Raw genomic sequence first — 25,892 nt, 5'->3', positions numbered from 1 at the left:
TTGTTAAGGCAAGGGCATAAGTGATGAATGACGTATGAGACAGCACCCACGCTGGCACATGCAATTCATTGGCTCAGCTGCACAGTTATATTATCTATCGTTATAACATCACCATATGTAATTACGGAAGTCATGAATAAATCATAGCTTTCTCTCAGCCAAAACGACACCCCTTTCCAGTATTCAAGTTCTTGGGATTTTTCATATCATTAGCATTCTTAAAGTAGGTAAGGGCCATAAACTGCAATAATGCAATAGTTTATCAGGCTATTAAGATGATTTATACTTCCTACCCAAGTCGTCAACTTATCTATATCACCTTCTAAATCTAGGTGGTTGATGTCAAGTCTAATCTCTATTGATATCTATGAATAGTATAATATATTATATACTCACTAACCTAGTTTTCCAAGATGAGTCCAAGACTACTGCTTCAATTGCAGTCTTGCGTTCCAGCCCACCACACATCTGATGAGATCCCAATCACCATCTAGACCAACCCAATCTGTAACTACTATACCAGTACTCCCATCCCCTACCTTTAGACCTGCTGGTCCCTTACCATCTTCACCGTGTCGTAAGCAGAGATACTCGATAATGGCCGGATTCGCCTTGGCCGCGATCTTCTCCGGCCAGCAGTTGGCGTTGAAGAAATTGCTAGCACTCAAGAAATTCACGAAGAACGGCGGCGATGCCACACCTTCTTTATAACCTTCGACGCCAGGAATGGGACACGCAGGTTCAGCCGCCCGTTCAAGGTGACCGCGGGCCAGATCAAGCTTCTTTTGGATGTTATGGCTCTGGTCAATGTCGTAAAAGTCTTGTACACGGCCAAGCCCGCTTCCAATTAGTCCATCCTCACAATTGTCCGGCCAGACGCTGGCGTCAAGTCCCCATCCTCGACCGCCCCATTCACCATCTAGGCTCGGGTCGTTTTCGTGTCGGCGAAGAAGCACAATTTTCCCTCGCACCTCACCAATTTTAGGAATCCGTGGCTCGGTATACCACCGTCTTCCGTCCTCGTAGTAACGCGCCTTCAAGATCTTAGATAACTGCTGATCAGTGCCCCTGCCGGTACCCTCGCGCTTCACACTCATGATAAGTGTTTCAGATGGATTAGCCTCCAAGAATGAGTAAATAACTTCAAGCATGTCTTTGAAGTACTTAGTCCCCGTGAGTGATATTGGAAACGCGCTATGTACGAGCGCGAGCTCTGAGGATTCGGAACCCACGTTTACGCGGATGTCGAAGAACCGCACGCCATTATCCAATTGCTCACGCACGTTGACTGCTTGGCAGCGTACCGAAGGTAGCGCGACATGACAAGTCGGGCTATTGTGCGTGCCTGGGATGGATAATGCCGAGAGAGGATACTCGTCGTGCAACTCATGCATCCAACTTGAGAGATTAGTTGAACTAAAGACCGCTAAACAACTACCAGCCTGGACGTAGATAGTCGTGTACTCGTTAGGAGCATCGTTCAACTTCGTCATGACAGTACTGCGCTGCGAAGCACTCGGCACATCTACCTGGTACCGGTGTCCATCTGACTCGAAGGTCAAGCGGATGACCTCCCGGCCGGGGTCAGCCGTGCGAATGTCCGTTGTGCGGGTCTCGAAGGGCCCGATGGGGAAAGAAACATCACGACGGTCTCGAGCATCGCCCTGGATGCGGACGTTGGGTGAAAGAGACGTCGAGTTGAAAATGCCAGTGATCCTACCAAGAGGAGTCGAGCGGCCGGACACAGACTGTCCTTCGAACCGCTCCACGAGCTTGAGCTCTAGCGGAGTGGCTGTGAGGTTACGGATTGTGAGGTCCGCCATTGGCAAGGATTTTAGGTTAGGAAACTCCGGTGAAGTAGTAGTAGTAAAAGGAATGTCATCTAAGCGGATTTACATAACGTAGAGCCATGGCTAGGTCTAAGCGCCAGTCCAGGAGCATTGTCTTAGGCGGAGGTAAAGGGACACGGCGATTGGATAAGATGCTGTGGGGAGCTTCATCGAAATGCAGCTGGAGTTTATTACTTTTTCCTGGTAAAAGCAGCGCCACTGCCAACAAATCTAAGTAGGAATTGGAAGCCCTTTTCATTCTCTTTGGAATTATCTAGGTACGTGTTACAAAGCTAATAATTAATCTGTAACGTGAACGAAACGCTTTTCAATAATTCATGAATATTTACATAAAATGTAGAATTCATGTAAGGTTGGAGTCACAGCTTATCGATATTGATGTATCGAGATTTTCGTTGTAGGCGGAATGGTTAGTGCAAAATCGTTTAAAGCAATACCTATCAGAACCAAGACTCTTTCATCATCTACATTTTATCAACCACTGTCGCGCGAATTCCTCAAATTTTGGGGGTTGGAAGCCATGCTTCCCCGTCTAGTAGCGCGTCTTCCTCTAGCTAGACACTATGGGTTATGTATGAGAAAATTTAGTAGTGAGGCTACCACTACTCAGAAAATCAGTCTCATATTGTCGACAAAAACCCCTAAAGTAGGTCTATTTCATATCAGATTTCCATAGTAGCTAATGTCCATCTAGCAAGTGGTTATAGAGGCATTACACAAGCATTTTGATCGTTTGCCTAGGAAATCTATCAACACTCTGGATGGTGGAGCAGCCATTTTTGCTTCCCCTAGTTTCGCAACCTGGTTAAGAGATGATAGTTTCATAGAAGGCTTACTTGGAACTCTCTTCGACCTAGGTAACCATGAAAACTCCAAATGCGAAAGCCTTGACGCTTTGTGTGCGGTGACAGATGGGCTCACACCGAAAACACTATTCAGCGAGCCCCAAACGGGCTTTTCCATATTATATGGTCCAACGAAGAATCTCCTTCCTGGCTTATGGGATCTTGATAGTTATCAATCAGTCAGCGATCAGGATATAGAATCTTCGGTGTCATTCTTATCGAGCCCTCTACCCAAAGATACACGGCCCCTTGAGATTACATTGCCTTTAGCAAATACAGTTTTTCATACTGGAAGCCGCACTACTTTGTTCGCAAGCCATTGGCAACGCGATCGTCTTGGGAATTTGGCTCATTCCCAGACGTCCACGAAGCTGACGCAGCGGATATGTCCTGACATCAATTTAGCTGACCACACACGCCCGCTTCTTCCTTTCCTGCCGTTAATACCCCCTCGGAGAATTGTTGCTGGCTTAGGTAATATCGTTCGCCAGGTCGAAGTCGATGGTTCTCCAACCCCTGCCTCAAAAGAGCTAGAAAGCCTCGTTCCAAGAATTTTTGATATTAGATCCAAACGGGATGTATCATATTCACCCGGCCCTATCGGGGTATGGTGTTGGATTTTACCTCCTCATGTCGTGGAAAAGTACAACCTTCTTAACCTAAAAGTCTTCGAAGCCGAATCACCCCAATCGGAAGCAGAATTAACCCTTCAGAGCATGAATATGTTCTCTGAGTTGATCTCTTCCGGTTGTCGATTACATAAAATACGTATGTAATTAACAGTATAGTGTGTCAACTCAAGCTAACGGGGATTTAGTCAGCGGAGGAGGCGGCTGGGGCCTCAAGCAAGGACTTCTTTCCCTTGATCCTGAGACACAGTTTTCTCTGCCGAATCAAGACGATCAACATGACATCGAGATGTTCATCAGAGCTTTCAAAGACATTGGTAATCCTAATCCATCTGAGGGCCTTGTAACTCCAGGTTCATATATCATGTTCTGTATCGAACCGCACTTAACAGAGAAAGAAATAGGGGCAAGCCGGCAGATGGCCCCAATGACAGCCCTAGGTGTTGCTCCGAGCGGTGATCAAGAACCTGATTCTGCAAGCCAATCAAATGATATCGAGATAATCGACAACCATTTCGGTGTGGTATCAAAAGCTGGTTTATTCTTGAAAGCTACGACGTTGTCTCATATGGACAATAGCAGTGCAAGCAAATCAGCTGAACAACCCCAGGTATTCACAACGAAGATTGACTCGCCACGAGCTTCATTTTTACTTTATGGACCTCAAATATAAGTAAATTTCGAAAGGCGACTCATAAAGTACTTATTATAGTACTCTTGACGTCCTACGAAATCCCTCCATGGGTTTGTACGTAGCAAACAATATACGTACTACAGCATACAGTGAATTTAATAGTTTGCAAATACTGTGCAACCATGCAGCTGTCCAGCCGCCAGCGAAGGGTCCACGCTAACTCCACGCTAGCCATTAAAATAGCGTCAAAGCTCTGCGATACAATGGCTACGTACCTCTGTACCCCGTTACACGTACAACTAAAGACCCTCTGAACAAAGCCGCGTCTTTGTAGCTGACATTTACCAAACATCCATTTTACAACAACGCTCGAAAATGGATCGTAGTCTTGATGAGATCGTCGCTGAGTCTCAGGTATGTAATTGAACCATAATTCGACCAAATTGATGATTTGTGGTCGCTTTGTTGCCATTCCTGCTAACTGAATCTTCAGCATAAGAAGCGAGGCTCTAGACCTCGTCGAGGCGGAGGAGGAGGCGGCGGTGGTGGTGGTGGTAGTGGTGGACGACCTCGTGAGCGTGACACTTTTCCTCGCGACGGTGTAAGAAAGGTAATTGGCTCATTATGCACATACTATCGGCTTTCAGTAACTAATCGTCTGCCATTGCAGGTGCATATTTCCTTTCCCTCTTCGACTACGCACTCCCTTTCCTCGAGCGACCGGCTAAGTTATCGACTTGCGCTCGATGCCTCGGACTTCGATCGGTGATGGTATATTCGTGAAGTGACAACGGCTAACTAGCAATCTCGTTCTGCGAGACAGTCAACCCGAGATGATTCGAGAAACATGGATTCGTGAGTAGAACCGCTTCGTATTCCACGCATCATCTTTGTAAACTGACCAGAGCCTAGTGAATGGGTTCACGACAAATTCGACGAGCCTGGCTGTAAGTCGATCGATCAATGTTGCCAAAAATCCGGTCGCATTGACTAATAGAACATCAGCTCGTAGCCGTCAGCGAAACCCACGACGTCGACCTTCTCCAGAACGATTTCAGTTCGTATAACCTTATGATACTTAACCCCAAGAGGCGACCATCTAACCGGATAATAGAGAGACTCGTGGAGTTAAGGTCAAGGTAGACAACTTGCACTATGAGCTTACGGAGGACGACCTCGACGTAAGAATGAGCACATCTTCCCACCGCTCGATCTATATTAATTAGGTTTTAGGGCTTGTTCAACAAGATAGGTCCTGTTGTGAAGCTGGAGTTGCTGTACGACCGTGCTGGACGCTCAGAAGGCACAGCCTTCGTTACCTACGAGACCCGTGAAGATGCGATGGAGGCAATCAAGCAGTACGATGGCGCCAATGCCAAAGGTAAGGATAGACCACGATGATTACACGTCAGAGACTAACATACTCCCTATAGGTCAGCCAATCCGTCTATCGACCGTGTCCTCGGCTCCTCGCCGCAACCCATTCGACACCGCATACATGCCAGGTCGTCCGTTAGCCGAGCGCATAACTCGCCCTCGTTCTCTGTCGCCTCGACGCAACTCGGAGAGGGACAGAGGTGTTGACCGCTACGTGCCTGGCCGTGTCAGTCGGTCGCGCAGCCCTCTGCCTCGTCGACGTGCTGGCGGAAGACGACCCGGAGCTCGACGTGAAGGAGGCACGAGCACACCCAACGGCCGAGAGCGAACTGGCCGGGACGGACGTCCCAAGAAGACGCAGGAGGAGCTCGATGCCGAGATGGCGGACTACTTCAACCCCAGTGGAAGCAATGACGCACCCCCGGCGGCACAGACAAGCGGTGATGCTCCGGTCGGCGATGTGGATATGATCGAGTAAATCGGACCGGTGGATGGTTATTTATTACATGGTAAACACATGATTGCTTGTACGGAGTATTAAGATGGGTCAACAAGAGTGCTTTAAGTCCGATTTTCATATATTTGGTCTCATGCTAGGCAAATAAAATCTTCCTGGCTCTCTATCTGCTGTTCGACTAGCCCCTGAGTGCAGCTGCAGTCTCATGAGCAGATCACGATCGTAGTTAACTTCGACTCCTTGTATCTGATCTTTCTAATCCACCTTTGCTATTTTGAAGCGGTATCATATTAGGAGCTATGCCATCGTAGTTCTAGATCTAGATCTATAATAGACATGCTGATGCCTCAATCTACCTTTAAACCGCCTTTAACGGAGTCTACCCCCTCTCCCATCATCTAATCGTTCTTCTTCCTCTTCGTCTGCAACCCCTCCGCCATAGCAAGCGCCACATCCTCCACCGTCGTGCCGCGCTTCCTCTTCCCGATCTTCTCCTCACCCAGCACCGTGTCGTCCGCCACGGTCCTGTACACCTTCGCGGCGCCGATAAACGAGTCCGGGTCGAAGCCGCCCTCCTCCGACAGCGTGCGCGCGATCTCCTCCATCTCGCCGACCCAGCGGTACGCCTTGGGCGCCATGCCCACGACCCCCCGTTCGGCCGTCGCCAGGTGCGTCGGCAGCACGGCCGCCAGCTCCGACTTTAGCGTCGGCAGGACGCCCAGCCGGTGCGCCGTCGTGAAGGCCTGGATGGCGAGCGACGTGAAGCCCTTGCTGAAGCTCGCGAAGCACATCTTCAGCCCGCTGGCGGCGCCGACGTCGGTGGATATGTGCTTCATGTTCAGCGTGGCCGAGAGCTTAGGCCCGTACCCCGGGATCTCGGCGATGGGGTTGGGCCCCGAGGTGGGGATGCTGGGCAGGTACCATTCCGGGGAGGCGCTGCTGCCGCCGGGTTTGGGATGGGGAGGCCCGCCGAGGATGGACCCGTCGACGAAGCGCACGGTGAACCCGAGCTGCGCGTTGTTGCTGAAGAGCGCGGCGATGCGCTTCACGCTCGACGGCGCGACGGCGTTCAGGTCCGCGAAGTAGAGCGGGGAAGAGGGGTCGCGGCGCAGGGGCCCCGTGAGGGCGTCGACGATGCGCTGCGCGGTTGCGACGGCGTCGCGGGGCGGCACGACGGAGAGGATGACGGGGCAGGATTGCGTTAGGGCCTCGTCCGAGTCGAGGAGTTCGACCTGCGCGGCCTTGGCGCGCTCGAGGGTGTCGTTGCTGTGGGTGGTTTAAGCATGGGATCGGCTTAAGGATACGGTGTTGAGGAGTAATAGTATAGATGCAAAAATCGACGAGAAAGCCCGAGAGTAAATTTTACAAACTCGGGACCGGCGATGCTGATTAATTGACTGACCTTCGACCTTTGATGTTCGTCGCAACGGAGAATCCGTTGGCGATCAGCAGCTTGGCAATCCCGACTCCCATATCCCCGATGGAGATTATGCCGATTTTCGCTAACGGAGATGCCATTGTCGGTTCTCACTCAACTACCCAGGCAATACCTTGTTGTAAGACTATCTTCACGTTGCCTGTGCTAGGTGTCACAAATCCCTTCGATTAAGACTGCTATGATCATTCGTCACATACGCAAGAAACAAGGTATCTCAATACTTCGCGGTGCCATGGTGAGCTTCGTGCATGGGTACATGTCGGTGGCTTGGAGCATTGATGTCCCGCGGGCCAATAGGCTCTTAGCGATTGAGATTCCTCTATACTAGCAAGAAATCGCGTGAGAGGGTTGCAGTTGGACTTAAACTGTCCGATATACGGAAGAGCTGAACAGTGAGCATTTTCTATAACATGAAGTTGTTCGGAATAGAGTTATGAGCTGAGAAGTTGATGATAGCAAGAATTCATACCTAGAAACTCTAAGCTTATAGTCGTCGATTCTTGCTATCATCATGTCGCACTTTACCTTTGTATTCTAGTTCTAAGATCATATCGTCGATTACCTAGGTACATATACCTATTTCAAGTAAAAATTGAATATAAATGTAGTGTACTAATCAAGTATATGTACACGTTTGATGAGGTTGATAATTGCTCGCATTTGATAAGTTGGCAAGAGGCACATGTCAAATGTACTATGCAGATGTACCAGTTGGAAGCTGCGAATGCGACCGGGGTACACTAGTGTATTCAATGTATTCACTTAAATGCAGGTGCTTGCAGTTCAGAACTTAAAAAAAAACAATTATTCTTCGACCCAATCGTAATCATTCCCATCTTCGGCCACATCGCTAATACGGAAACCCCTTCGGCTACCCGTCGGGGGGCGGGGCTAGGGGACAGGCTAGCCACATGGTAATTAGGATTGCATCTTTGAATCTATCCGAATCAAGCATGGACTTCGTCCTTGAATCTTGCCGTGTCCGCGTTACACACCACCATTCGCCGTGCCACGATGGAAAACTCTCCGCACGGAAGTCATTGATGTTCTGAAGATCCAAAGAACAAGAACTCGCTCGCTCTCCTAGCCTGATGGAGTATTCAAATCATGATCATCACTAGGCACCGCAAGTGCCGTTCAGCCTCTTATCATCCGAACCTGTTGCAAGAAGCTTGGAAATCTATCCGGCTGTGCGTCTGCGGGGATTGTAACAGTTCGCCCAACGTGTGGGTGAGCAACTTTTACTATGCAGATTCTGTGTGCGTCTATAAGCGAGAACGAGGTGCCTAGTGTATTGGTATATTGAAACCAGCCACTAATGATCCCTATGAAGCTAAAGGGGCAGACGAGTGAGAGCTTGATATTCCCATGACGCGTCTCTTTTATCACTTGCGAGCCGACAATCATCTGACATCCCATTGCCTTCATTTGTCTATTTCTTCGAAGTTGACGTTGGTAATCCCTGCAAGTTTCACCCGCGCTCATATGTATCAGGGACCAATCTGTGGGCCGGCCAGTGTCGGATTCGCTTCATCCCGTTTCCATTAACCAGATCTATGTACCTACTCTTACAGTAATCAACTCACAATACTAGGTGGTATATATAAGGCGGCTACGCTAGCTTTCAATCGCCCCGGCGGCTTTTAATGCATTCCATAGTCCCACTCGGCCCAAGAAGTCCGACTAAATCGGCTTTTTCCATAAACACCGGTTTCCTATTGACGAAACACCTCAAACTACTTAGCTGGGATTAACCTGCTATTTAATTGGCTAGGCATTCTGTAACAGCTACTAAACTTGTCATGCCGACATCCTATTAACTGGGAAGCATTCGCCTTTTCTAATCAATGACTTCTAGATTTAAGTAAACGCCTAATTCTCAAGACATACGTCGATCGTTGCTAGGAATTTTATCAACTCTAACTACTACTGCTCTGGTCGCCGTTCGGACCTGTTGAGATCGGCTTCTCAACGTATGACCTTTCGGCTAGCCCCTGTTCCGTCCGTCTAATAAGACACATCGCCTGGGATCAAATTCGCCTTAATGCGGCCGTAGCCTTTATCTGGCTCAGGATCACTCTCAGGAACCAAAATCGGCAACTGTATTATTTCAACTATACACCATATCCACGATGCTGTCTACTTGGCGGAACTTCTCCGTTATATCTCTCCTTTCCTCATATCTCCTCGTCTCTCTCCAGCCAGGATGGACCAAATCACAGCTTTTTGGCACATTTGTTGCCATCTGGTTTCTCCAAGCATTCGTCTACTACGCTATTTGGAGGGCGATCTTATATCCTAAATTATTCTCTCCTCTGCGTGGTCTTCCTCACCCTAAGAATGGGTCTTTCTTCATGGGACAATTCAAAGATATACGCTCTAAACCAACTGGTATTCCTATGAGGGAATGGTATGTATATACACCGCTGACCATATACGTTGGTGTCTTGCTAATGGAATATGAAAAGGGTTTCCACTATACCAAACAATGGTATAATTCGATATCTGGGTCCGTTCAACCAAGAGCGTCTACTTATAAGTGGTTCTAAGGCACTTGCTGAGGTCCTAGTTACTCGAAATTATGAGTTTCAGAAGCCAACCACTATTCGCTTCGGCCTTAGTCGTCTCCTGGGTGTTGGTATACTTCTTGCCGAAGGCGAAGAACACAAGTTCCAACGTAAGAACCTCTTGCCCGCATTTGCATTCCGACATGTCAAGGAACTTTACTCGACCTTTTGGTTGAAGGGTCGTGAAGTTGTACAAGTTATGACGAAAAGTATCATCGCCGATGCGCAAAGTGAGGCGTCTATCCAAGACCCTGAGAAAGCAAAGAAGACATCAATAATAGAGGTCGGTGAATGGGCGTCCCGGGTGACGCTAGATATTATCGGTCTCGCTGGATTTGGTCAAGACTTCGGGTCTATTCAGGATCCAAAGGCCGAGCTTAGTGAAACGTATCGAAGTGTATTCAAACCATCAAGACAGGCCCAGAGGCTGGCTTTCCTAAGTCTGATCTTTCCCAATTGGTTGCTTGCTCGACTTCCTATCAAGCGCAACAATGACATCAACGCAGCAGCAGAAACCATCCGAAATGTATGCCGAAGACTAATCCAAGAAAAGAAGGAGAAATTGGCACGCAAGGAGCTGAAGGATCGCGATATTCTCTCTGTCGCTTTAGAATCTGGCGGTTTCTCGGACGAGAATCTCGTTGATCAGCTCATGACTTTCCTAGCAGCCGGTCATGAGACGACGGCTACTGCGATGACATGGGGTATTTACATGCTCTGCAGATATCCTGAGATACAGAAACGACTCCGTGATGAGATTCGAGCAAACCTACCCCCTATCGACTCAGACAAGGGGGTTAATAGTCAAGACATCGATCACCTGCCTTACCTGAACGCTGTCGCAAGCGAGGTCCTACGATATTACGCCCCGGTCCCACTCACACTCCGCGAGGCTGCTGTTGATACTACGATACAAGGACAAAAAGTGCCCAAGGGGACGGCGATCATGTTGTCGCCATGGGCAACCAACTTCGACAAGACTATGTGGGGTCCCGACGCACACGAGTTCAACCCAGACCGATGGATGCCTAAGGGTCCTGACGACAAGAAAGCCGCTAGTGGAGGTGCGTCGAGCAATTATGCATTCTTGACGTTCCTTCACGGGCCAAGGAGCTGTATCGGGCTGGCCTTCGCCAGAGCCGAGTTCGCTTGCTTGCTAGCGACATGGGTTGGTCGATTCGAGTTTGCTCTGGCAAATGAAGAGTATAGGGACGAGAAAAACATAATGATTAAAGGAGGCATCACTGCTAGACCGGAACACGGCATGCATGTCTACGCTACGGTCTTGGACGGGTGGTGATTTGTGTGACGTGTCTGATGGATTATTGGATACAGAACTAACTTGTATATTGGTGGTTAGGTTATATTTAATGATCTAGGATATTGTTAATACCCCTTAGTCTTACTTAGGTAGTTATAGGTACCGTGTATAGATCCCAATGGTAGATATCCCAGTGTTCCAAGTCGAGATTGAATCTAGGAAAGGAGCAGTAAACAGATATATCCCCATAGTGATTCTTGCAATTTTGGTACCTAAGGGGGGCGAAAGGTATGCTACGTAACCTATTACTACACATATCTAACTGATCTATTGTACCTTGATAAGGATGTACGACGTCCTCCCATTTTTGTCTACGCCACCTTTACAAGCCCCTAACGCCAACCTTCAAGAACCACGGGTCCTCGTCAATGCGCTTCCTCAGCTCCCCGGTCTTCAACTCATCCACGTCCCAGCTCGCCCACACGAAGCGGCCGTGAAGGAACCTAGCTTCGGGGGTGGCGGCCCAGACGGCGAAGTCGCCCGGGAGATCGGCTGTATTCCCACGGAACAGGGTTAGCTAAACGGTTCTAGACTAGCCGAGGCAGGAGAAGATATGTTGGTTAGGGAGGTTAGGGGGTTGGGGGGCAGGGTGAGGGGAAGCGGAGGCGACGACGTACGTTCATCCCACGGCAGGCTTTCATCGACGTATCCCGCGTCCTGGGCGCCAGGGGTGAAGATGGCGCCCGGGTGGTAGTTGACGATCTGCATCTGCTCGGGCGGCACGTCCGCCGCGACCGCCTGCAGGGCCGCGGCGCCCGCGCTCTTGGTCACGCTGTAGGTCCGCGCCGGGTTGATCTCCCAATTGTGGATCGCCATCGTTGATACGTGGACGAGGTACTGCGAGTCAAGGTACATTAGTATGGACTTGCCATCTACGCACGCATGCTTTTCGAATCATCTTTTACATCCTTCTTTGTATTAAGAGTCATTACCGAGACCCAATACTGAAATACCTAGGTGGTATAAATAGGGGTAGTAGGCATGGCTCACCTTCGTCTCATCCACTCCCTTCCCCAACTGTCTATAAAACCGCCCGGCAAAATCCAGCTGCGCGCGCACGTTAACATCGTAATACGTCGCCCAGAGCTCCGCGCCCATATCCAGCAGCGGCTTCACGGGGGGTATCGCCGCGGCGTTCAGCACCAGCACGTCGACGACTGTGCCCTCGCCGGCCAGCCTGGCCCACAGCGCCGCGGCGTCGACGGGGCTGCCCACGTCGCACTCCAGCCCTACGACGGCGGTAGGGCTGCCGTAACCGACGCCCGCTTCCCGCGTCTGCGTCGCGAAGGTCGAGTTCGAGAGCGCGGTGAGCGACGATACGGCTTTGGAGACGGGGCCGGGGCGCCGGCCTACGATGATCAGCTTGGCGGCCCGCGCTTGCACGAAGGCGCAAGCGATGGCGTAGCCGATGCCTGCGGAGCCGCCGGTGATGAGGACGGTCTTGCCGGCTTGGGACAGCTCGGGGCGGAGGGGGGAGATGGTTGGGTAGGTGGTGCGGTGGGAGGTTTTGGTTATGGTTTCGAAGGCTGTCATTTTGAGTTGTGGTTAAGGGGGTAGGGGTATTTTTGACTGGTTGATATTGGAGTTGTGGATAGAGGCTTCGAGTTAGAATATTCTTTGAATGCTATGGGATTCTGTTCTCCTGGTCTGGTAGATAGACCTAGGGGTCTATGGCTTATATATAGATTTTGATGTCCTACACAAGTCTGTCATTTTTACTGTCCCTAGCTTATTCAAGCCGAGAATGTAATATGATATCGTCATGCCCTTTCAGAATTAGTAGTGACTCAACATCGATTCCACCGGCGGATGTAGTATTTCCCAAGCCATGCTAGAAAATTGCATGCTTAGATAGTTGCAGAAAGGTGAACAACACCACAATTTCCCGCAGCTCTAATTGGTTCAGGGCCGTGATAACTTCCTCTTTTCCGATTATGGTGAGCGGCCATCTCCACATTTCTCCGTGCTGCAGTCTTACAAATGTGGTAGGCCCCCGGTAAGCTCACATATACCGCATTCATTTCTCACTCGTAGGGCTGTCTCGATCCTAACTTCTTTCAGCTCATTTCCGCAATCCGCGTAGAGAAGGCCAAGGTGTACGTCACGTCGAGCGAAGTAGCGCGCTGGACGCCCTATCACGAACCCGCGATCTGATCTAGCGGATCTCCCTTCCGGAGCACGCAGGAGCGCATAAGTTACAGCGTGGATACTTAATCTCACTCACCTAGACTTACCCGTCGAAGAATGGCTTCACTCTGGAGGAGAGCTTGCACCAGCTGCACCAAGGCCAAGAGACAATGTACCAAAGGTCTGCCCGTGTGCCGACGCTGTGCGGATAAACGCATCCCCTGCGTATACCCACCAGCGCGGCGAATCGTTCATGCGGAAACAGAGGCAGCGATGGCGTCAGCATCAGTTGCGGGCGCGTCTGCAGACGCGCCCCCTGTGAGTCAGAGATGCAGTAACGACGCGGTCTCAGGTGATCTAGGCTTCCCCCCGCTCTCGCTGACGCCAGCGGGAATAGTCGGGACTGCTATAGGATGCCAAGCAGCAGCAGCGCCAATGGCAGCAGAAGAAGCCCTTCAGCCACAGTGGCAGCCTGATGCTACGTCCTCAGAAGCCTGGTTCTTAACGCCGGAGTCGTGGTTCACGGATTTTACGCCTACGCCAAGCCAGCCGGCGGCCGTGATGGACGGCGTGATCCGACGCTTCGTCGAAAGCGTCCAGGACTGGCTGAGGCGCTGGGTGACGGAGGGCAGCAGCCCGCTGCACCACCGACATCTATATCGCGAGAAGATGCCACGGCACGTGCAGGACGCGTACACGGTCATCGCGATGTATCACACCCTACCTCCCAATAACGCTACTCACAGCAATCAAAATCAAAATCAAAACCAAAGTCAAAGAAACCCCAGCAGCAGCACCGACGCCAGAGCAACAGCGATCCGCATCCTCGACGACCGCGCGACGCAACTACTAGAAGACCAGGCGCTGGGCGCGTCGTCGCCGGGCAAGCGCCCGGACGTCTTCGACCACCTGGGCCGCGTGCAGGCGCTCCTCGCGTACCAGACGATCCGGCTGTTCGACGGCGACGTGCGCATGCGGGCGCAGGCCGAGGCGCTGATCCCGACGCTCGCGCTCTGGGCCCGGCAGCTGCTGGACTGCGCGCGCGAGACGCTGGACCGGCCGGGGCGCTTGCTCGCCGGGTTCGCTAGTAGTTTCGAGACCGATTCTATTAACGCTGATCCGGGTTTCGAGGGTGGTAGGGAAGAAAAAGGAGGAGGAAAAGGAAGGGGAGGGAGTCGATGTTCTGAGGAAACGCTGTGGAGGGCTTGGATCCTGGTGGAGAGCGTGAGGCGCTCGTGGTCTGTCGCGACTTATATCCAGGAGATCTATCTGTACCTGAAGCAGGGCTGGTCGGAGTGTCCCGGGCGCGTGACGATCACGATGCGAGGAGGCCTGTGGGACGCCGGGACGCCGTACGCGTGGTACCGCGCATGCAGGGAAAAGGACGCGCTGTTCTTGCCGACGACGCGCACGGAGAGTTTATTTCGTGAGAGGCGGCCCGAGGATATTGATGAGTTCAGCTTGCTCATTGTGGAGCTGGGCTTTGGGCAGGATAGGATAGAAAGGTGGATTGGGGAGAAGGGGAGGAGAGAAATGGGAAGGGCGTTGATGATGGACGGATGGGATGAGGAGATGGCGATGTGATGTCTTTGGAAACGAAGGAATGTACGGACAATGAGTAATGGGATCCTGTAGATGCTGGATTGTGGATGTAATTAAAAATGACTATCTAGTAAATACTCCAACTACGATGCAAAACAAACGACAAATCATCTTCCTCATGGCGATGCATCGAGGCATCGGTCACAACGAAAACGAGAGTTTTAGGACATCAAAAATTGCGCTCACTACGATCCACGAGGGATAATAGAAGAGGGTCGACTCCGCGCTGTGCAATGCAGGTCTCCCCCCTTGGCAGCCTTCATGCTTGAGCGAGGGCTGCCTGAACAAGGTAAGTATGAAGAAGAGAAGAGAAAAAAAATTCTAAAAGTTGAGAGGGAGCTCGGGTATTTATACCTTTCAGTCGGGGCGGTAGGGACCCGCAAATCAGCCAGGGTGGCAGAATTATGGACCCTAGCCAATCAACAATTCTCTTTGATTCTAGGTACGTACCCTTTGTCACATCAGGACCAGCGCTTTGTATGGTCTGTGCAACAAAGCAAAACCGATCTGAATCAATTGAAGGTTTAGAATCTGATATGCACCTATGCATCTATTGAGAAATGATCTGACCCGTTGCCGCCATTTAACGCGTAGACAGCTTTAACCGTGTTATCACAGGCTGTATTGTAGAAGATGAACATGATGATCTATTGGTCCTGGAAGAAGGGCATCGTGGGCTAGGTAATGGTAATGCCATACAATGTCAGATTACAAATATACCCAAGTCACTGAGCATCTCATTTAATTCTAATATATATGAGCCGTAGAAATCAAGATACTGATTTTACCATGTTATAATTGAAAAGTTGCTATTCTGGTGTACGGACGGTTCGACTGAACCAGAAATCATGTAACCAACCCTTTTTCATAGTCTCGTAGTTGAATCGCCCCTATCACCCAACTCAGGGGAGTAATAAGTGCTATAACTCATTGTCCTACTTCCATCAGAACGCCAAACCTGCTCTTTATTACTCCGAATATTCTCACAAACCATTAATATTGGCAGTTTGCGCGCAAGGTCAGGAACCATCCAGAAGAAACAAGTAGATTGATACCGGAGCGGACTGTATTGTCATGGCTTAAGACCATGGATCTGATCGATTGGATCGACTAGATTTACTCAACCTTCTTGCTGTGGCTCAAGATGAGGAACATCTCAGGTACAAGAACGGCCACCCAGACTAGACCGAGGGCTAAACCAGCGGCAAAGATCTTGACGTAGAGCTTGACAAGACGAACCCACGAGGCGCGAGAGAAAGATTGCCACGCATCCTTGACAGTGACAAAGCCCTTGCCACCGACGATGGCGGGCTCCACTCTACTAGCGAACGAACGGTCGAAGGGAACGACAGTGTCGTCCTCGTCGGGGAGGAGGGAGGCCTGAACACGGGTAAGGATAACCTGTGTGGGGATAACGAGGAAAACGTGCAAGACAAGCGAGACGAGAAGCACGATTACACCCTTCCAGATGTCGTTCTTGTCGGTCTCAGGGATAACGCCAGGTTGCTTCGGGTTGGGTAGGTTCATGGACATGGCGTACGCAAGCATCCTAGGGACAAACGAGGAAAGCTCGGCAGCGAAGAAGTACATGACCATAGGGAGGGCGGTAGCGTGGAATGCCTTCTTGAAGGGGGGAAGACGCTGCCAGAAAGTCTTGGAGCTCGGTGCCGAGATAACGATGTGAGTCCATGCCGTGTATAGCTGGACGAGAGCAATCGCAGAGACGGGGGCGGCGATGAGAGAGGGAATGAAAGTGCCAGCTAGAATGCCGTAGACGAACGCAGTAGCGACACTGAGGGAGAAGTAGCACGCGAGACCTCGGAACAGAGAGCGCCAGCCACTGATAGCAGTAAGGGCACGGTATGTAGATCGGAGAGAAGAGGTAACCAGACGAGCCTGGGAGTTAGCGGCCTCATCGGCAAGCGGGGCATTGTCTTCGGCGAAAGATTGGGCGTCATCGTTCAGGGACACGGGTTCGTAAGCCGGAGGAGACGGGTCCTCGACGATGGCAAGCGTGGGGAAGACATGATGGAGAGAGTAGTTGACCTAAAGAACCGCGTTAGTTGTTTTCCAGTACGCGCGTAGTTGGTTATCGTACCACCAAGACCAAAGGCAAAAAGATCAGGATATCCAAGAAGATGAGCCCCAATCCCCAGCCTGGCATCTCATAGTTCCCCATGGAGTCCTGACCCCGCTTATAAACCGCGTGGGCGATGTCGTGATACATTTTGGGTGGTTTATAGTATTCAATAAACAAGAGTTAGTGGTACACAAGGGAATGTGGGATAGGTAGATTAAAAGAGCAATTCAAAAGATGGGATAGTAATAACAATAGTTAGAAAATGTAATGAAGAGGGGGTGATGAAGATGTATGAAATGGGGGAACAAGAGCTGAAAAAACTCCCTTACAAATGACAAATGTCAGCGCAGGCGACTCAAAGGAACACTGAATCTCAAACAGGATGCGGCTAATACAGTGTGTAGCACTGTTAAAGCTTAAGCGATCGGACTAATAACTGTTAGGTTGATACTTTGCATGAACATTGCCTTATCACCAATTTTGGAAGTATTTTATAACCAGAACTCCGATAACTGTCATTTTCGGAGAGTCGGCAGCACAGTAAGTCTACTTACGTATTGTCGCATTCAATCTAGGCAACCGCCGCCCCCGATCGTAAGGTACCGACTGCACTGCCTCGCGTCTCAAAGTCCTAACCACTTACTGCACCTACCTAACCTGATGTTGGTAGCTGACCCCGTCGCTTCCGTTGCTATTGATTCGATACTATCCAGTTTTATCTGGTACACTGTTAGGTCTAGATTTTGCGAGAGCCAATAGTAATTCACTTATGATTTAGCGAGGTTCCTTAACAACAATCTTGGAACTATTACATCACATCCGCAGCCTTACAAAACCCAATCTGTTCAATTCACCAACGCCAACATCAACCAGATTAACTACATGTCTGCTCCATCTATCCCAAATCTCCTCTCGCTCCGAGGTTCGAGGGGAGGGGGTCTCAGGGGTCGCGGTCGCGGACGAGGAGGTCATCCACATTCTACGGCGATTAGCCATGATGCTACTATCCAGGGCACAGATACAGATGCCGCCGTATCGCGGATGAGCGCCGTTGAACTTGGCTACCTGCAAGACCCATTCGCGCAATATTTCGTCCAGAACACTTTCGGTGGCGCCGGCGCCGTCAGAAGGCTGCCCATTATAAACCGAGGTAAGGTTTCCGAGGGCCGTTTTGCCCTAGCGAGTGCTAAGGCTAGAGGTAGGGACTTATACCCGGACTACTGCGTTGGATAGACTAATATCCTCATTCTTGGCGGGCACTGCAACGCGAGAGCGGCAAATCATCTCACTCGGTGCTGGCACGGATACGAGATGCTTTAAATTGTTCTCTCAGCCTCACCAAGCTGGTCTTATCTACCATGAGATCGATTTCCCGGCAATTTCTACCAAGAAACTGAACCTCGTGAATGCCGTCCCTCAACTCAGATCCATCATTGCTAATCCGCAGGTCGAAGACAGCAGCTGGAAAAGCTCAAGTCTGCAGAATAACTGCCAATATTGGTGTCACGGGTTAGATTTGAGAGATCTACTCAAGGATGATGTGAAATCTCTTGATGGCCTCCGGACAGATGTTCCGACCATCCTAGTTTCGGAATGCTGCCTATGCTATCTAGAGACCTCAGAGGCTCAGGGGGTAATCAATTATTTCACTGAGAAGATACCAAACCTGGCCATTATCGTCTATGAGCCAATCCATCCTAATGATACTTTTGGTAGACAGATGGTGTCCAACTTAGCTGCGCGGCGGATTCGTATGCCGACGCTAGATGCTTATCCAGACTCTGCCAAACAGCAATCCCGACTGAAGGATGCAGGATTCGTTTCGGTGAAGAGCTCTACAATAGGGGATATATGGCGAAAATGGATCGCAGAAGAGGAGAGAGAAAGGGTGGATAGTTTGGAGGGGCTAGATGAAGTTGAGGAGTGGGATCTCCTGGCGGATCATTACATCGTGGCTCGAGGCTGGAGAGGGGATGGCTTTCAAGCGTGGGAAAATGAATTATGACGGAAATAGAGAATGAATCGATGAGCGTGAGGATACCTATTTCTCTATCCTCTCCATCGTTAAAACACATAGCAGCTAAAGAACAGAACATATTCAGTTCTATAGTCTCTTGATAGATATCAAAGGGATATTTGATGTATTCCCCACCTCACCTGTAATGTGCCACTTAATCAATAATAGATATCATGCAATTACCATTTGTATTAGCAACTTGAATAGTGAAATAAACCCAGGCCAAGAATTGTGAAAATATGAGAATCAGAATAAAATAATTCAAAAAGGTTGAAGTTCTTGTTGAATGCTTGTTATTTTCTTCTTTCACTGTTTAGAGTTGGTGGCTGGACTTTTGTAGTATGTATGTGCCACTAACTTATTAAGCCACTATTTTGTCCCGCCAATTATGCATATTGGAATTTCAACCTTCAATTGAATTCACAATCATTCATCTTTTTACTTTATTCTACCATCTCAACTTTCATAAGCTTCACTAATTGGTGTTTGGGTGATATCACGTATATCTATTTCCCTAAAATTAACAGTAACAATACATTCATCAATACAAAAATTCATTATTAATACGTTACTTATCATCGTCATCGTCAATCAAGATGGCGGACAACAACAAACAACACAAATACAGGCAGGAGATCCAGCAGATGATGTACGTCTCGGGCGAGACGGGCGAGCCATCTGTTGAAACGACCGCCATGATCGAGGAGATCGTGCGGCAGCAGGTGATCGAGATGCTGCGAAACTGCACGGAGCTCGCGGCGCGGCGCGGCTCGCGCTCGATCACGATCAACGACCTGATCTTCCAGATCCGCGACGACGCGCCCAAGGTGTCGCGGCTGCGGACGTTCCTGTCGTGGAAGGACGTGCGCAAGAGCGCCAAGGACTCGGACGAGAAGGGCGGGGACGCGGACCTGGGGGTCGCCGACGACCCGGCCGGCGGCGTGATGCCGGGCGGGCCGGCGGTCGAGGAGGCGGCGAAGAAGAACAAGAAGGCCAAGGTCAAGCTGCCGTGGGAGCCGTCGTCGTACTATAGCCAGGAGGTGCCCGAGCGCGACGACGAGGAGGACGAGGAGGAAGAGGAGATGAACTACATCACGCTGCAGCGGCTGCGCAAGGCGGACGAGCGCACGAAGGCGATGACGCGCGAGGAGTACGTGACGTGGTCCGAGTACCGGCAGGCGTCGTTCACGTACCGCAAGGGCAAGCGGTTCCGGGAGTGGGCCGGGTTCGGGATCGTGACGGACAGCAAGCCGTCAGACGACATCGTGGACATCCTGGGGTTCCTGACGTTCGAGATGGTGCAGACGCTGACGGAGGAGGCGCTCAAGATCAAGGAGCAGGAGGACTTGTGGAAGGAGCGCAGCGGCGGCGAGAACTCGTCCGGCAACAAGAAGCGGAAGCTGGCCCAGGGCCTGTTTGACCCGCCCAACGAGGGCAAGACGCCCGTCGAGTCGAGGCACATTCAGGAGGCCTTCCGCAGGCTGCAGGCCCGTCCGAAGAAGTCGAGGGCCATGCTCAACGGCACGAATTTGCAGCAGAGGACTAACCTGAAGCTGTTCTAGTAGGGTAGAGAGGTCGGAGAGGGTGGAGGAAGCGCGTGTTTTGGCTACGCCTATGATCTTGAAAACCCCTTTGGTTTCAAGAACGTTGGCTATTTTTATGACATAGCTGGATTACAGCGATTGCGAAAGACTGGAGATGAGAGGGAGTTTGGGACATACCCAGGAGTAGCGGTGTTTTAGGAGTCTTGTTGGGTTGGTTGAATTCTATCGTTTTACTTTTCTGAATTCACAACTGGAAGCGGCTTGGTGTTACGAGGAAATATCAAGTCACAATATAATCGCTACAGATAGATTACCTAGCCATTGGCAACTTCACGAGGATTATTCATTACACAATTTCTAAATGTGTCGCTGATAATAGCCAATATATTTGGCTACGTTCCTCTCCAGTTTTTGGTTAGGTACTCTATCTAAATTGTTTGACGTGTTCGAGAGATATTTAGATGGAGACTCGAGAATTAACGGGTTTAAATCGCATTTAACACTTCCAGCCAGTAGGTGGTGCCAATTCGTCCATGTGTGACGGGCTTTCGCCGTTGTCGGTGCGATTAACCCGGCCTCATGATCGTCGATACAGTGGGGAATTAGGGTCCGGTAGACTTCCGCTGCGGCATTTAGTCCCGTAACACAGCATCGTCCATCACCTTTTCAACTCTTTAACTTGCTTTTCTTAGAATTCAGCATACGTACTTCTCTTTAGATCTATGGGTATAAAGGATACAGAAACGATCACCAAACTAAGAAATAGACCATAGAATAGACCAGATCGCTCGCCTGCCTTTTCTATACTTCTACGTCATCATGGCACCTAACTCCCGTCTCATTCTGACCCGGCACGCCCAGGCCGAACACAATGTCGACCTGGACTACAGCAGTGAGTTGCACATCCGGAACGTACCTTAGGTATAGGTACATAGACAATATTGCAGGCGATGTAACTAACAGCCTGCATCAAGTACCTGACGCACCGCTCACCCCGCTTGGCAAGAAGCAAGCGGCGTCCCTAAGCCGGCTCATCCCTGACCTGCAGAAAGAGGCAGAGGTTATCGTGTCTTCACCACTACGACGCACCCTTCAGACAACATATCTGGGATATGCGCCGGCCATCGAGCGGCTCGGCGGACTGAAGAACGTCGTCGTGCTTCCTCAAGCCCAGGAATGCAATGACTTGCCGGTAATTAACACCGAAATTTCCTTTCCCTTGCCTTCTTTTTAGCCTGATCTTATAAACATACCTTCTTAATCAACCCGATTGAGGGTTCCTCTGCCTTGAATATGCTCAAAATATTATAAATATTTCCTTCTATTCTGAAGAAATCGCTGATTGTTGTTGAAGTGCGACACGGGCTCGTCGAAGGAGGTCCTAGAAAAGGACCCCGAGTTCGCAGTCTTCGATCTCGCGCCCCTGACCCCCGACTGGAACAGCAAAAAGGGGTTCTGGGCCCCGAGCGACGAGGCGCTAACGGAGAGGGCCCGATGGGTAAGGAAATTTTTGAGGGACAGGCCGGAGCAGAATATCGTGCTCGTTTCGCATGGTGATATTCTAAGGAGAATCACAGCAAGACCAGGTAGCGGCCCGAGTGAGTACCCTTGGAAGAACGCCGAGGTGAGAATCTTCGAGTTCGATCCTGAGTTCGTGGATTCGGAGGAGTGCTTCTTGTACCAGAGGGAGAACGTGGCGGCTGCGGGTGGGTATGGGCTGACAAGTACGGAGCTAGAGATTGAGCAGACCGAGGGGAGGTTGTAGAACTCTACAGATCAGGCTTTATGGAATTATGTGTATCCATGGGTATTAGATAGGAATTTTGGCGGGTAGAACGCCTGCTTATAGATGTAGACAGGCTGGTAGTCGATGTTCGACCTTAGAGGGGAGAATTCGGAAATATCTACGTGTATTCCTATAAAGATAAGTACGTGAGATATACATGTATCACCTGAAAAAAATGAATCAAGTAGGAGATGGACTATCATGAAGGCATTTTCAAAAGCTTACCTACCTAGGTACGTGGTATCGTTTCATCTCAAACCATCTTCCAGTGAATCATGATACTCCTTCAATGACTGGAGGCAAACGACCTGACTTGGACGATACCTACCTTACTCACAGGTCATACTAGTAGTTGAAAACTCTTCGTAGAAATAATATATATCTCTACCTATCTTCGGAAAGCTTTCACCTTTTCTCATTTCGCCAACCCGGTCTACGACTGAACTCGGTACTTAAAAATAATGGACGGAATTTCACAGCCGATATCTTCACCATTCCGTGGTAGGATCAAAGTATATGATACACCCGACGGCAGCGACGTACGCTGGACCGAACCGCGGCGTGTCCACCTTCACAAGAGAACACCTTCAGGGGCTACACTATGCTGCGCTTCTGTCACCATAGGCGGCGTCGTAGAGGACCCGGACAATTGGCTGGTCTGGTTGACCTCGGACCAGCTTGTGCCGGAGTCCGAGAGCCAGCTCGAACAGCATTCAGACACAAGCGATGAGAGTTGCGTCTGCATCGGATACGTCAAACACACGAGCCGAAATCTTCACTACACCCTAATCGACATATTTGTCAACCTACGCGATACGGGCGTCCTCACAGCCGGGAAGGACTACATCTCAGGGAAACTCTCGTACAAAGCCACACTCCATCCCGTTATCGTCAAGGACCAGCACAGGAAGTCCGATCTGGTTGTCATGACTCGGAGTCGGCACCAGGACGTCATGACGGGTTGCATCACCTCTTTACCGACTAGAATCGCACGCCCGGCTTACATGGGCACCGGTGAGCTCATGGTCGCTCATTTCGATCCTTCTCAGGGCCGCGTGCCGTCGAGGATAGACGTAGGGACGTGGGTGTATGTGAGAAAGCCCAGTCACGATATCAGCCCCGAGACCAACGGAGTAAGGGGGATCGAGGAACTGGAAGACGGGATGAATTACGTCGGGGTCTTTGGGGGACACGGTGGCTATGATGGCCGCAAGAAAACTTTCATTCCGGTCGTTCTACTCGGGCACATCGTCGAGGTCGACGAGAGTGGGAGTAAGAACGCGAGTGTCAGGGTGACGATCCAGGGCTCGTACGAGGTCTTGACTGAGATATTCATCCGCCGCGGAAAGCTGGAATACCCTGAGGGCGACGGATGGGGGGCCGTGGATACTGACACGTCGCCGATTCCCACATAGAATGATACAGGAAGCAAGATTTCTTGTTGTCTACGATATCCCTTGACTTAGAGTTGTCGGTCACGATACTCCTCGTTCTTGGCAAAGACGGGGAAAGAAAACTGAGACGCATAGTAGTTAAGCGAGGTGGAAAATCTAAGTAGATAGGCTATGAATATACCCAATGAAAATATCGGTCTGCGATGCTCGATGCCAGTTGTTGATACTGCCCTCCTCGTCTAGGGGCTATTCTGGGGCATGCCTGACTTCGAGAACGACAACAACACTATATTGAGAACAATTAAGTCTTAGAAGCAATTTACTCCAACCTTGGGGCATAATTACGCAACTGTCTAAAAAGACTATCCTTTTAGATGTGGTTGATGAGTGGACGGATGATAGCAACATATGATGGCTAAGGGGGAGATATCTCAAACTCCGTCATGTTACTCAAGCACCCGCTGTCGATTCATACGCTTACGTATGACATCAGTTCATCCTCAAGCCTTTTGAAAAAAGTTCCTTTACTAATTACTCTAGATTAACTTGAGTTATCAACAGGAGGTTGTGTTACACGCAATTAAGTAGAGCAATAGGATCGTCTACCTAGCTTAGCACTTATGATGATCAACATCTCAGCCACTAGCATTCGTAACTAGAATATTCTTCCATCCGGGAATGCGCCTAGACATTCGTACACATCTAGAGATGCCGCACTCCGTACCGACTGAGAAGCCTCCGGCCTCTCTATCCATATTCGATAACATCTCCTTTGAGGGCATTCTCAGGGATAGAGAGGGAGCAAATATCGGTGAATACCTAGTTCTAAGTCTACCTAGTCAAAACAGGCGGCCAGACAGGATGTTGAGTTCTCGAAGCTAGGAATGCAATCTTTGAGCAGTACTAATGTCAGGGTCCAGGGCAAGTAGGCTATTGCCCTGCGCAAGCGCGGGAGCTAATGCAGTATTGCTGTCATGGAATAGCTACCGGGTTAAGCTTTTTGATTTATAGGCCTTGAAGGGGGAGAAAAGCGGTCAATTTGATACAGCTATAGGCTCACACGGACGAGCCAAGCCGCCTCCTATCCCCCGAGTATTACGGAGCCGTAGATGGATGAATACTTTGCGTCGGCAAAGGCGGAAGCGGATGCTTCTATGTTCTGGCCCTCTGTGATTGACAGAGGATCGGGACAGAGGGTTTATTGGAGAGGTGTGACATGTTCGTCATTATCAGAAGAGGTACGTAGGGTGCCGATCGATCTCGATATGCTCGAACCCCAAGGCTGGGTAAACGTGGAAGAGCTGAAAATGGTAAGGCCTCCGGGATGGCCATACACTAGTTTTCCACCACGGAAACTTCCATCTAAAGACCACTACCCTTTGCCTTGACAATATCACCTGTTTCACAGATTTGCCATTCGCCTATTAGACTACTACCAAGACACCTATGAGAATATTGCAAAAATAGCAACTTCTTCTAAGGTCACAATCAACTAACGGACTGACGTAATGCCCAGCTTTTCGGCTCTGTTATACTTATTTCGGAATCTCGAAAGCGAGTACGACCGCATAGTGGAGTTCAATGGAGAGTGGCGGCTTCTAGAGGGGCTGAGTTCGCTGTCACAGATGTTAGCATACTTAGTTTTTGAATATATTTTTATTCTCGTATTCATATATATTGATAAACTCATTATTACAACATTTGTCGACTTCATCTAGCTTGATAAGGATTTGTGAACGGTGATCTGTTGAGAGTTGTGGATCATTATCTTGGCTGTTTATAACAACGTAGACTAAATGCTACACTGCAACCTATGAGCGCTTGTCTACGCGTCTAGATGGGACGGTTTTTAGTTTGTCCCTGTACAAGGCCTGAGGGCCTCAAAGGTCCATCTTCGCTTTACGGAGCTAGCAGCAACCAACGGTGAAGATTAAACAATCAAACCCTTACCTAACAAGATGTCTTCGCGCCTCAACCTGGATGGCTTGGATATCCATTTGTTTACTTGGGACATGAAAACTGTTCCCGCTTACCCAATCGGAATATAAGGAATTCGTACTAAAATATACCGGCACTAGCGGTAGTGTGACAGCGACGACAGCTATAGCAATTTCCTGGGGTTCGGCTCTTGATAGGATGTAACGTTTCTGTACCGGCTTCGTCAACAACGCTATGTCTCGACTTTAGAGATGTAATTGTTGGGCATAATAGAAAGAACTAAAGA

The 25,892-nt window shown here is 49.8% G+C and overlaps 12 protein-coding genes across 12 annotated transcripts; 8 read left to right on the top strand and 4 right to left on the bottom strand.

Annotated features, from left to right (window-relative positions):
- Window positions 1-336: 336 nt before the first annotated feature.
- F4807DRAFT_421367 (PLC-like phosphodiesterase) lies at window positions 337-2,152 on the bottom strand. The gene has a single exon (XM_047997583.1). The coding sequence runs from the start codon at window positions 1,821-1,823 to the stop codon at window positions 426-428; it is 1,398 nt and encodes a 465-aa protein (XP_047855576.1). The 5' UTR covers window positions 1,824-2,152; the 3' UTR covers window positions 337-425.
- Window positions 2,153-2,252: 100 nt separating this feature from the next.
- Window positions 2,253-4,165, top strand: F4807DRAFT_48494 (uncharacterized protein). Its single transcript, XM_048003095.1, has 3 exons — window positions 2,253-2,496; window positions 2,545-3,463; window positions 3,513-4,165. Exons 1-3 carry the CDS (start codon window positions 2,257-2,259, stop codon window positions 3,995-3,997), a joined length of 1,644 nt encoding a protein of 547 aa, XP_047855575.1. The 5' UTR covers window positions 2,253-2,256; the 3' UTR covers window positions 3,998-4,165.
- Window positions 3,903-6,121, top strand: F4807DRAFT_48435 (RNA-binding domain-containing protein). The gene is made up of 8 exons (XM_048003094.1): window positions 3,903-4,372; window positions 4,452-4,568; window positions 4,782-4,813; window positions 4,871-4,905; window positions 4,964-5,015; window positions 5,073-5,139; window positions 5,192-5,339; window positions 5,392-6,121. The coding sequence occupies exons 1-8, from the start codon at window positions 4,334-4,336 to the stop codon at window positions 5,811-5,813; spliced, it is 912 nt and encodes a 303-aa protein (XP_047855574.1). The 5' UTR covers window positions 3,903-4,333; the 3' UTR covers window positions 5,814-6,121.
- On the bottom strand, window positions 5,961-7,962 carry F4807DRAFT_421353 (6-phosphogluconate dehydrogenase C-terminal domain-like protein). Its single transcript, XM_047997582.1, has 2 exons — window positions 7,195-7,962; window positions 5,961-7,058 (listed from the first exon to the last, which is right to left on the bottom strand). Exons 1-2 carry the CDS (start codon window positions 7,308-7,310, stop codon window positions 6,191-6,193), a joined length of 984 nt encoding a protein of 327 aa, XP_047855573.1. The 5' UTR covers window positions 7,311-7,962; the 3' UTR covers window positions 5,961-6,190.
- Window positions 7,963-8,883: 921 nt separating this feature from the next.
- F4807DRAFT_48394 (cytochrome P450) lies at window positions 8,884-11,298 on the top strand. Its single transcript, XM_048003092.1, has 2 exons — window positions 8,884-9,640; window positions 9,699-11,298. Exons 1-2 carry the CDS (start codon window positions 9,363-9,365, stop codon window positions 11,095-11,097), a joined length of 1,677 nt encoding a protein of 558 aa, XP_047855572.1. The 5' UTR covers window positions 8,884-9,362; the 3' UTR covers window positions 11,098-11,298.
- A 1-nt stretch (window position 11,299) lies between these two features.
- Window positions 11,300-12,913, bottom strand: F4807DRAFT_48427 (NAD(P)-binding protein). The gene is made up of 3 exons (XM_048003093.1): window positions 12,109-12,913; window positions 11,736-11,955; window positions 11,300-11,610 (listed from the first exon to the last, which is right to left on the bottom strand). Exons 1-3 carry the CDS (start codon window positions 12,649-12,651, stop codon window positions 11,441-11,443), a joined length of 933 nt encoding a protein of 310 aa, XP_047855571.1. The 5' UTR covers window positions 12,652-12,913; the 3' UTR covers window positions 11,300-11,440.
- Window positions 12,914-13,007: 94 nt separating this feature from the next.
- Window positions 13,008-14,942, top strand: F4807DRAFT_48366 (uncharacterized protein). The gene has a single exon (XM_048003091.1). It carries the CDS (start codon window positions 13,363-13,365, stop codon window positions 14,827-14,829), a length of 1,467 nt encoding a protein of 488 aa, XP_047855570.1. The 5' UTR covers window positions 13,008-13,362; the 3' UTR covers window positions 14,830-14,942.
- A 546-nt stretch (window positions 14,943-15,488) lies between these two features.
- Window positions 15,489-17,253, bottom strand: F4807DRAFT_421343 (uncharacterized protein). The gene is made up of 2 exons (XM_047997581.1): window positions 16,946-17,253; window positions 15,489-16,893 (listed from the first exon to the last, which is right to left on the bottom strand). Exons 1-2 carry the CDS (start codon window positions 17,072-17,074, stop codon window positions 15,964-15,966), a joined length of 1,059 nt encoding a protein of 352 aa, XP_047855569.1. The 5' UTR covers window positions 17,075-17,253; the 3' UTR covers window positions 15,489-15,963.
- Window positions 17,254-17,546: 293 nt separating this feature from the next.
- On the top strand, window positions 17,547-19,117 carry F4807DRAFT_421341 (leucine carboxyl methyltransferase). The gene is made up of 2 exons (XM_047997580.1): window positions 17,547-18,077; window positions 18,130-19,117. Exons 1-2 carry the CDS (start codon window positions 17,810-17,812, stop codon window positions 18,930-18,932), a joined length of 1,071 nt encoding a protein of 356 aa, XP_047855568.1. The 5' UTR covers window positions 17,547-17,809; the 3' UTR covers window positions 18,933-19,117.
- A 244-nt stretch (window positions 19,118-19,361) lies between these two features.
- F4807DRAFT_421340 (TFIID-18kDa-domain-containing protein) lies at window positions 19,362-21,094 on the top strand. The gene has a single exon (XM_047997579.1). The coding sequence runs from the start codon at window positions 19,541-19,543 to the stop codon at window positions 20,504-20,506; it is 966 nt and encodes a 321-aa protein (XP_047855567.1). The 5' UTR covers window positions 19,362-19,540; the 3' UTR covers window positions 20,507-21,094.
- On the top strand, window positions 21,095-22,507 carry F4807DRAFT_421338 (phosphoglycerate mutase-like protein). The gene is made up of 3 exons (XM_047997578.1): window positions 21,095-21,380; window positions 21,463-21,680; window positions 21,843-22,507. The coding sequence occupies exons 1-3, from the start codon at window positions 21,308-21,310 to the stop codon at window positions 22,251-22,253; spliced, it is 702 nt and encodes a 233-aa protein (XP_047855566.1). The 5' UTR covers window positions 21,095-21,307; the 3' UTR covers window positions 22,254-22,507.
- Window positions 22,508-22,735: 228 nt separating this feature from the next.
- On the top strand, window positions 22,736-23,852 carry F4807DRAFT_466855 (uncharacterized protein; the record flags this gene model as incomplete). The annotated part of the gene is made up of 1 exon (XM_048002423.1): window positions 22,736-23,852. One exon carries the CDS (start codon window positions 22,736-22,738, stop codon window positions 23,687-23,689), a length of 954 nt encoding a protein of 317 aa, XP_047855565.1. The 3' UTR covers window positions 23,690-23,852.
- Window positions 23,853-25,892: the final 2,040 nt, after the last annotated feature.

Source organism: Annulohypoxylon truncatum, assembly GCF_022578515.1.
Source record: "Annulohypoxylon truncatum strain CBS 140777 unplaced genomic scaffold F4807scaffold_11, whole genome shotgun sequence".
Taxonomy (NCBI): domain Eukaryota; kingdom Fungi; phylum Ascomycota; class Sordariomycetes; order Xylariales; family Hypoxylaceae; genus Annulohypoxylon; species Annulohypoxylon truncatum.
This window is presented reverse-complemented; position numbering and strand designations above follow the sequence as displayed.

Excerpts from the sequence above, each read along its gene's own strand:
- F4807DRAFT_48494 (XM_048003095.1), top strand. The coding sequence starts at position 2,257 with ATGGTTAGTGCAAAATCGTTTAAAGCAATACCTATCAGAACCAAGACT. Across the intron at positions 2,497-2,544 it reads TGTCGACAAAAACCCCTAAA|CAAGTGGTTATAGAGGCATT; the intron begins GTAGGTCTATTT and ends ATGTCCATCTAG. Across the intron at positions 3,464-3,512 it reads TTGTCGATTACATAAAATAC|TCAGCGGAGGAGGCGGCTGG; the intron begins GTATGTAATTAA and ends ACGGGGATTTAG.
- F4807DRAFT_421338 (XM_047997578.1), top strand. The coding sequence starts at position 21,308 with ATGGCACCTAACTCCCGTCTCATTCTGACCCGGCACGCCCAGGCCGAA. Across the intron at positions 21,381-21,462 it reads TGTCGACCTGGACTACAGCA|TACCTGACGCACCGCTCACC; the intron begins GTGAGTTGCACA and ends GCCTGCATCAAG. Across the intron at positions 21,681-21,842 it reads AGGAATGCAATGACTTGCCG|TGCGACACGGGCTCGTCGAA; the intron begins GTAATTAACACC and ends TTGTTGTTGAAG.
- F4807DRAFT_421353 (XM_047997582.1), bottom strand. The coding sequence starts at position 7,310 with ATGGCATCTCCGTTAGCGAAAATCGGCATAATCTCCATCGGGGATATG. Across the intron at positions 7,059-7,194 it reads ACGAACATCAAAGGTCGAAG|CAACGACACCCTCGAGCGCG; the intron begins GTCAGTCAATTA and ends AACCACCCACAG.
- F4807DRAFT_48435 (XM_048003094.1), top strand. The coding sequence starts at position 4,334 with ATGGATCGTAGTCTTGATGAGATCGTCGCTGAGTCTCAG. Across the intron at positions 4,569-4,781 it reads CTCGCGACGGTGTAAGAAAG|TCAACCCGAGATGATTCGAG; the intron begins GTAATTGGCTCA and ends TCTGCGAGACAG. Across the intron at positions 5,340-5,391 it reads CGATGGCGCCAATGCCAAAG|GTCAGCCAATCCGTCTATCG; the intron begins GTAAGGATAGAC and ends TACTCCCTATAG.
- F4807DRAFT_48366 (XM_048003091.1), top strand. The coding sequence starts at position 13,363 with ATGGCTTCACTCTGGAGGAGAGCTTGCACCAGCTGCACCAAGGCCAAG.
- F4807DRAFT_421343 (XM_047997581.1), bottom strand. The coding sequence starts at position 17,074 with ATGTATCACGACATCGCCCACGCGGTTTATAAGCGGGGTCAGGACTCC. Across the intron at positions 16,894-16,945 it reads TTTTGCCTTTGGTCTTGGTG|GTCAACTACTCTCTCCATCA; the intron begins GTACGATAACCA and ends GCGGTTCTTTAG.
- F4807DRAFT_421340 (XM_047997579.1), top strand. The coding sequence starts at position 19,541 with ATGGCGGACAACAACAAACAACACAAATACAGGCAGGAGATCCAGCAG.
- F4807DRAFT_421367 (XM_047997583.1), bottom strand. The coding sequence starts at position 1,823 with ATGGCGGACCTCACAATCCGTAACCTCACAGCCACTCCGCTAGAGCTC.
- F4807DRAFT_48427 (XM_048003093.1), bottom strand. The coding sequence starts at position 12,651 with ATGACAGCCTTCGAAACCATAACCAAAACCTCCCACCGCACCACCTAC. Across the intron at positions 11,956-12,108 it reads AGGGAGTGGATGAGACGAAG|TACCTCGTCCACGTATCAAC; the intron begins GTGAGCCATGCC and ends CTTGACTCGCAG. Across the intron at positions 11,611-11,735 it reads AAGCCTGCCGTGGGATGAAC|CCGATCTCCCGGGCGACTTC; the intron begins GTACGTCGTCGC and ends GTGGGAATACAG.
- F4807DRAFT_421341 (XM_047997580.1), top strand. The coding sequence starts at position 17,810 with ATGTCTGCTCCATCTATCCCAAATCTCCTCTCGCTCCGAGGTTCGAGG. Across the intron at positions 18,078-18,129 it reads GCTGCCCATTATAAACCGAG|GGACTTATACCCGGACTACT; the intron begins GTAAGGTTTCCG and ends GGCTAGAGGTAG.
- F4807DRAFT_48394 (XM_048003092.1), top strand. The coding sequence starts at position 9,363 with ATGCTGTCTACTTGGCGGAACTTCTCCGTTATATCTCTCCTTTCCTCA. Across the intron at positions 9,641-9,698 it reads GGTATTCCTATGAGGGAATG|GGTTTCCACTATACCAAACA; the intron begins GTATGTATATAC and ends GAATATGAAAAG.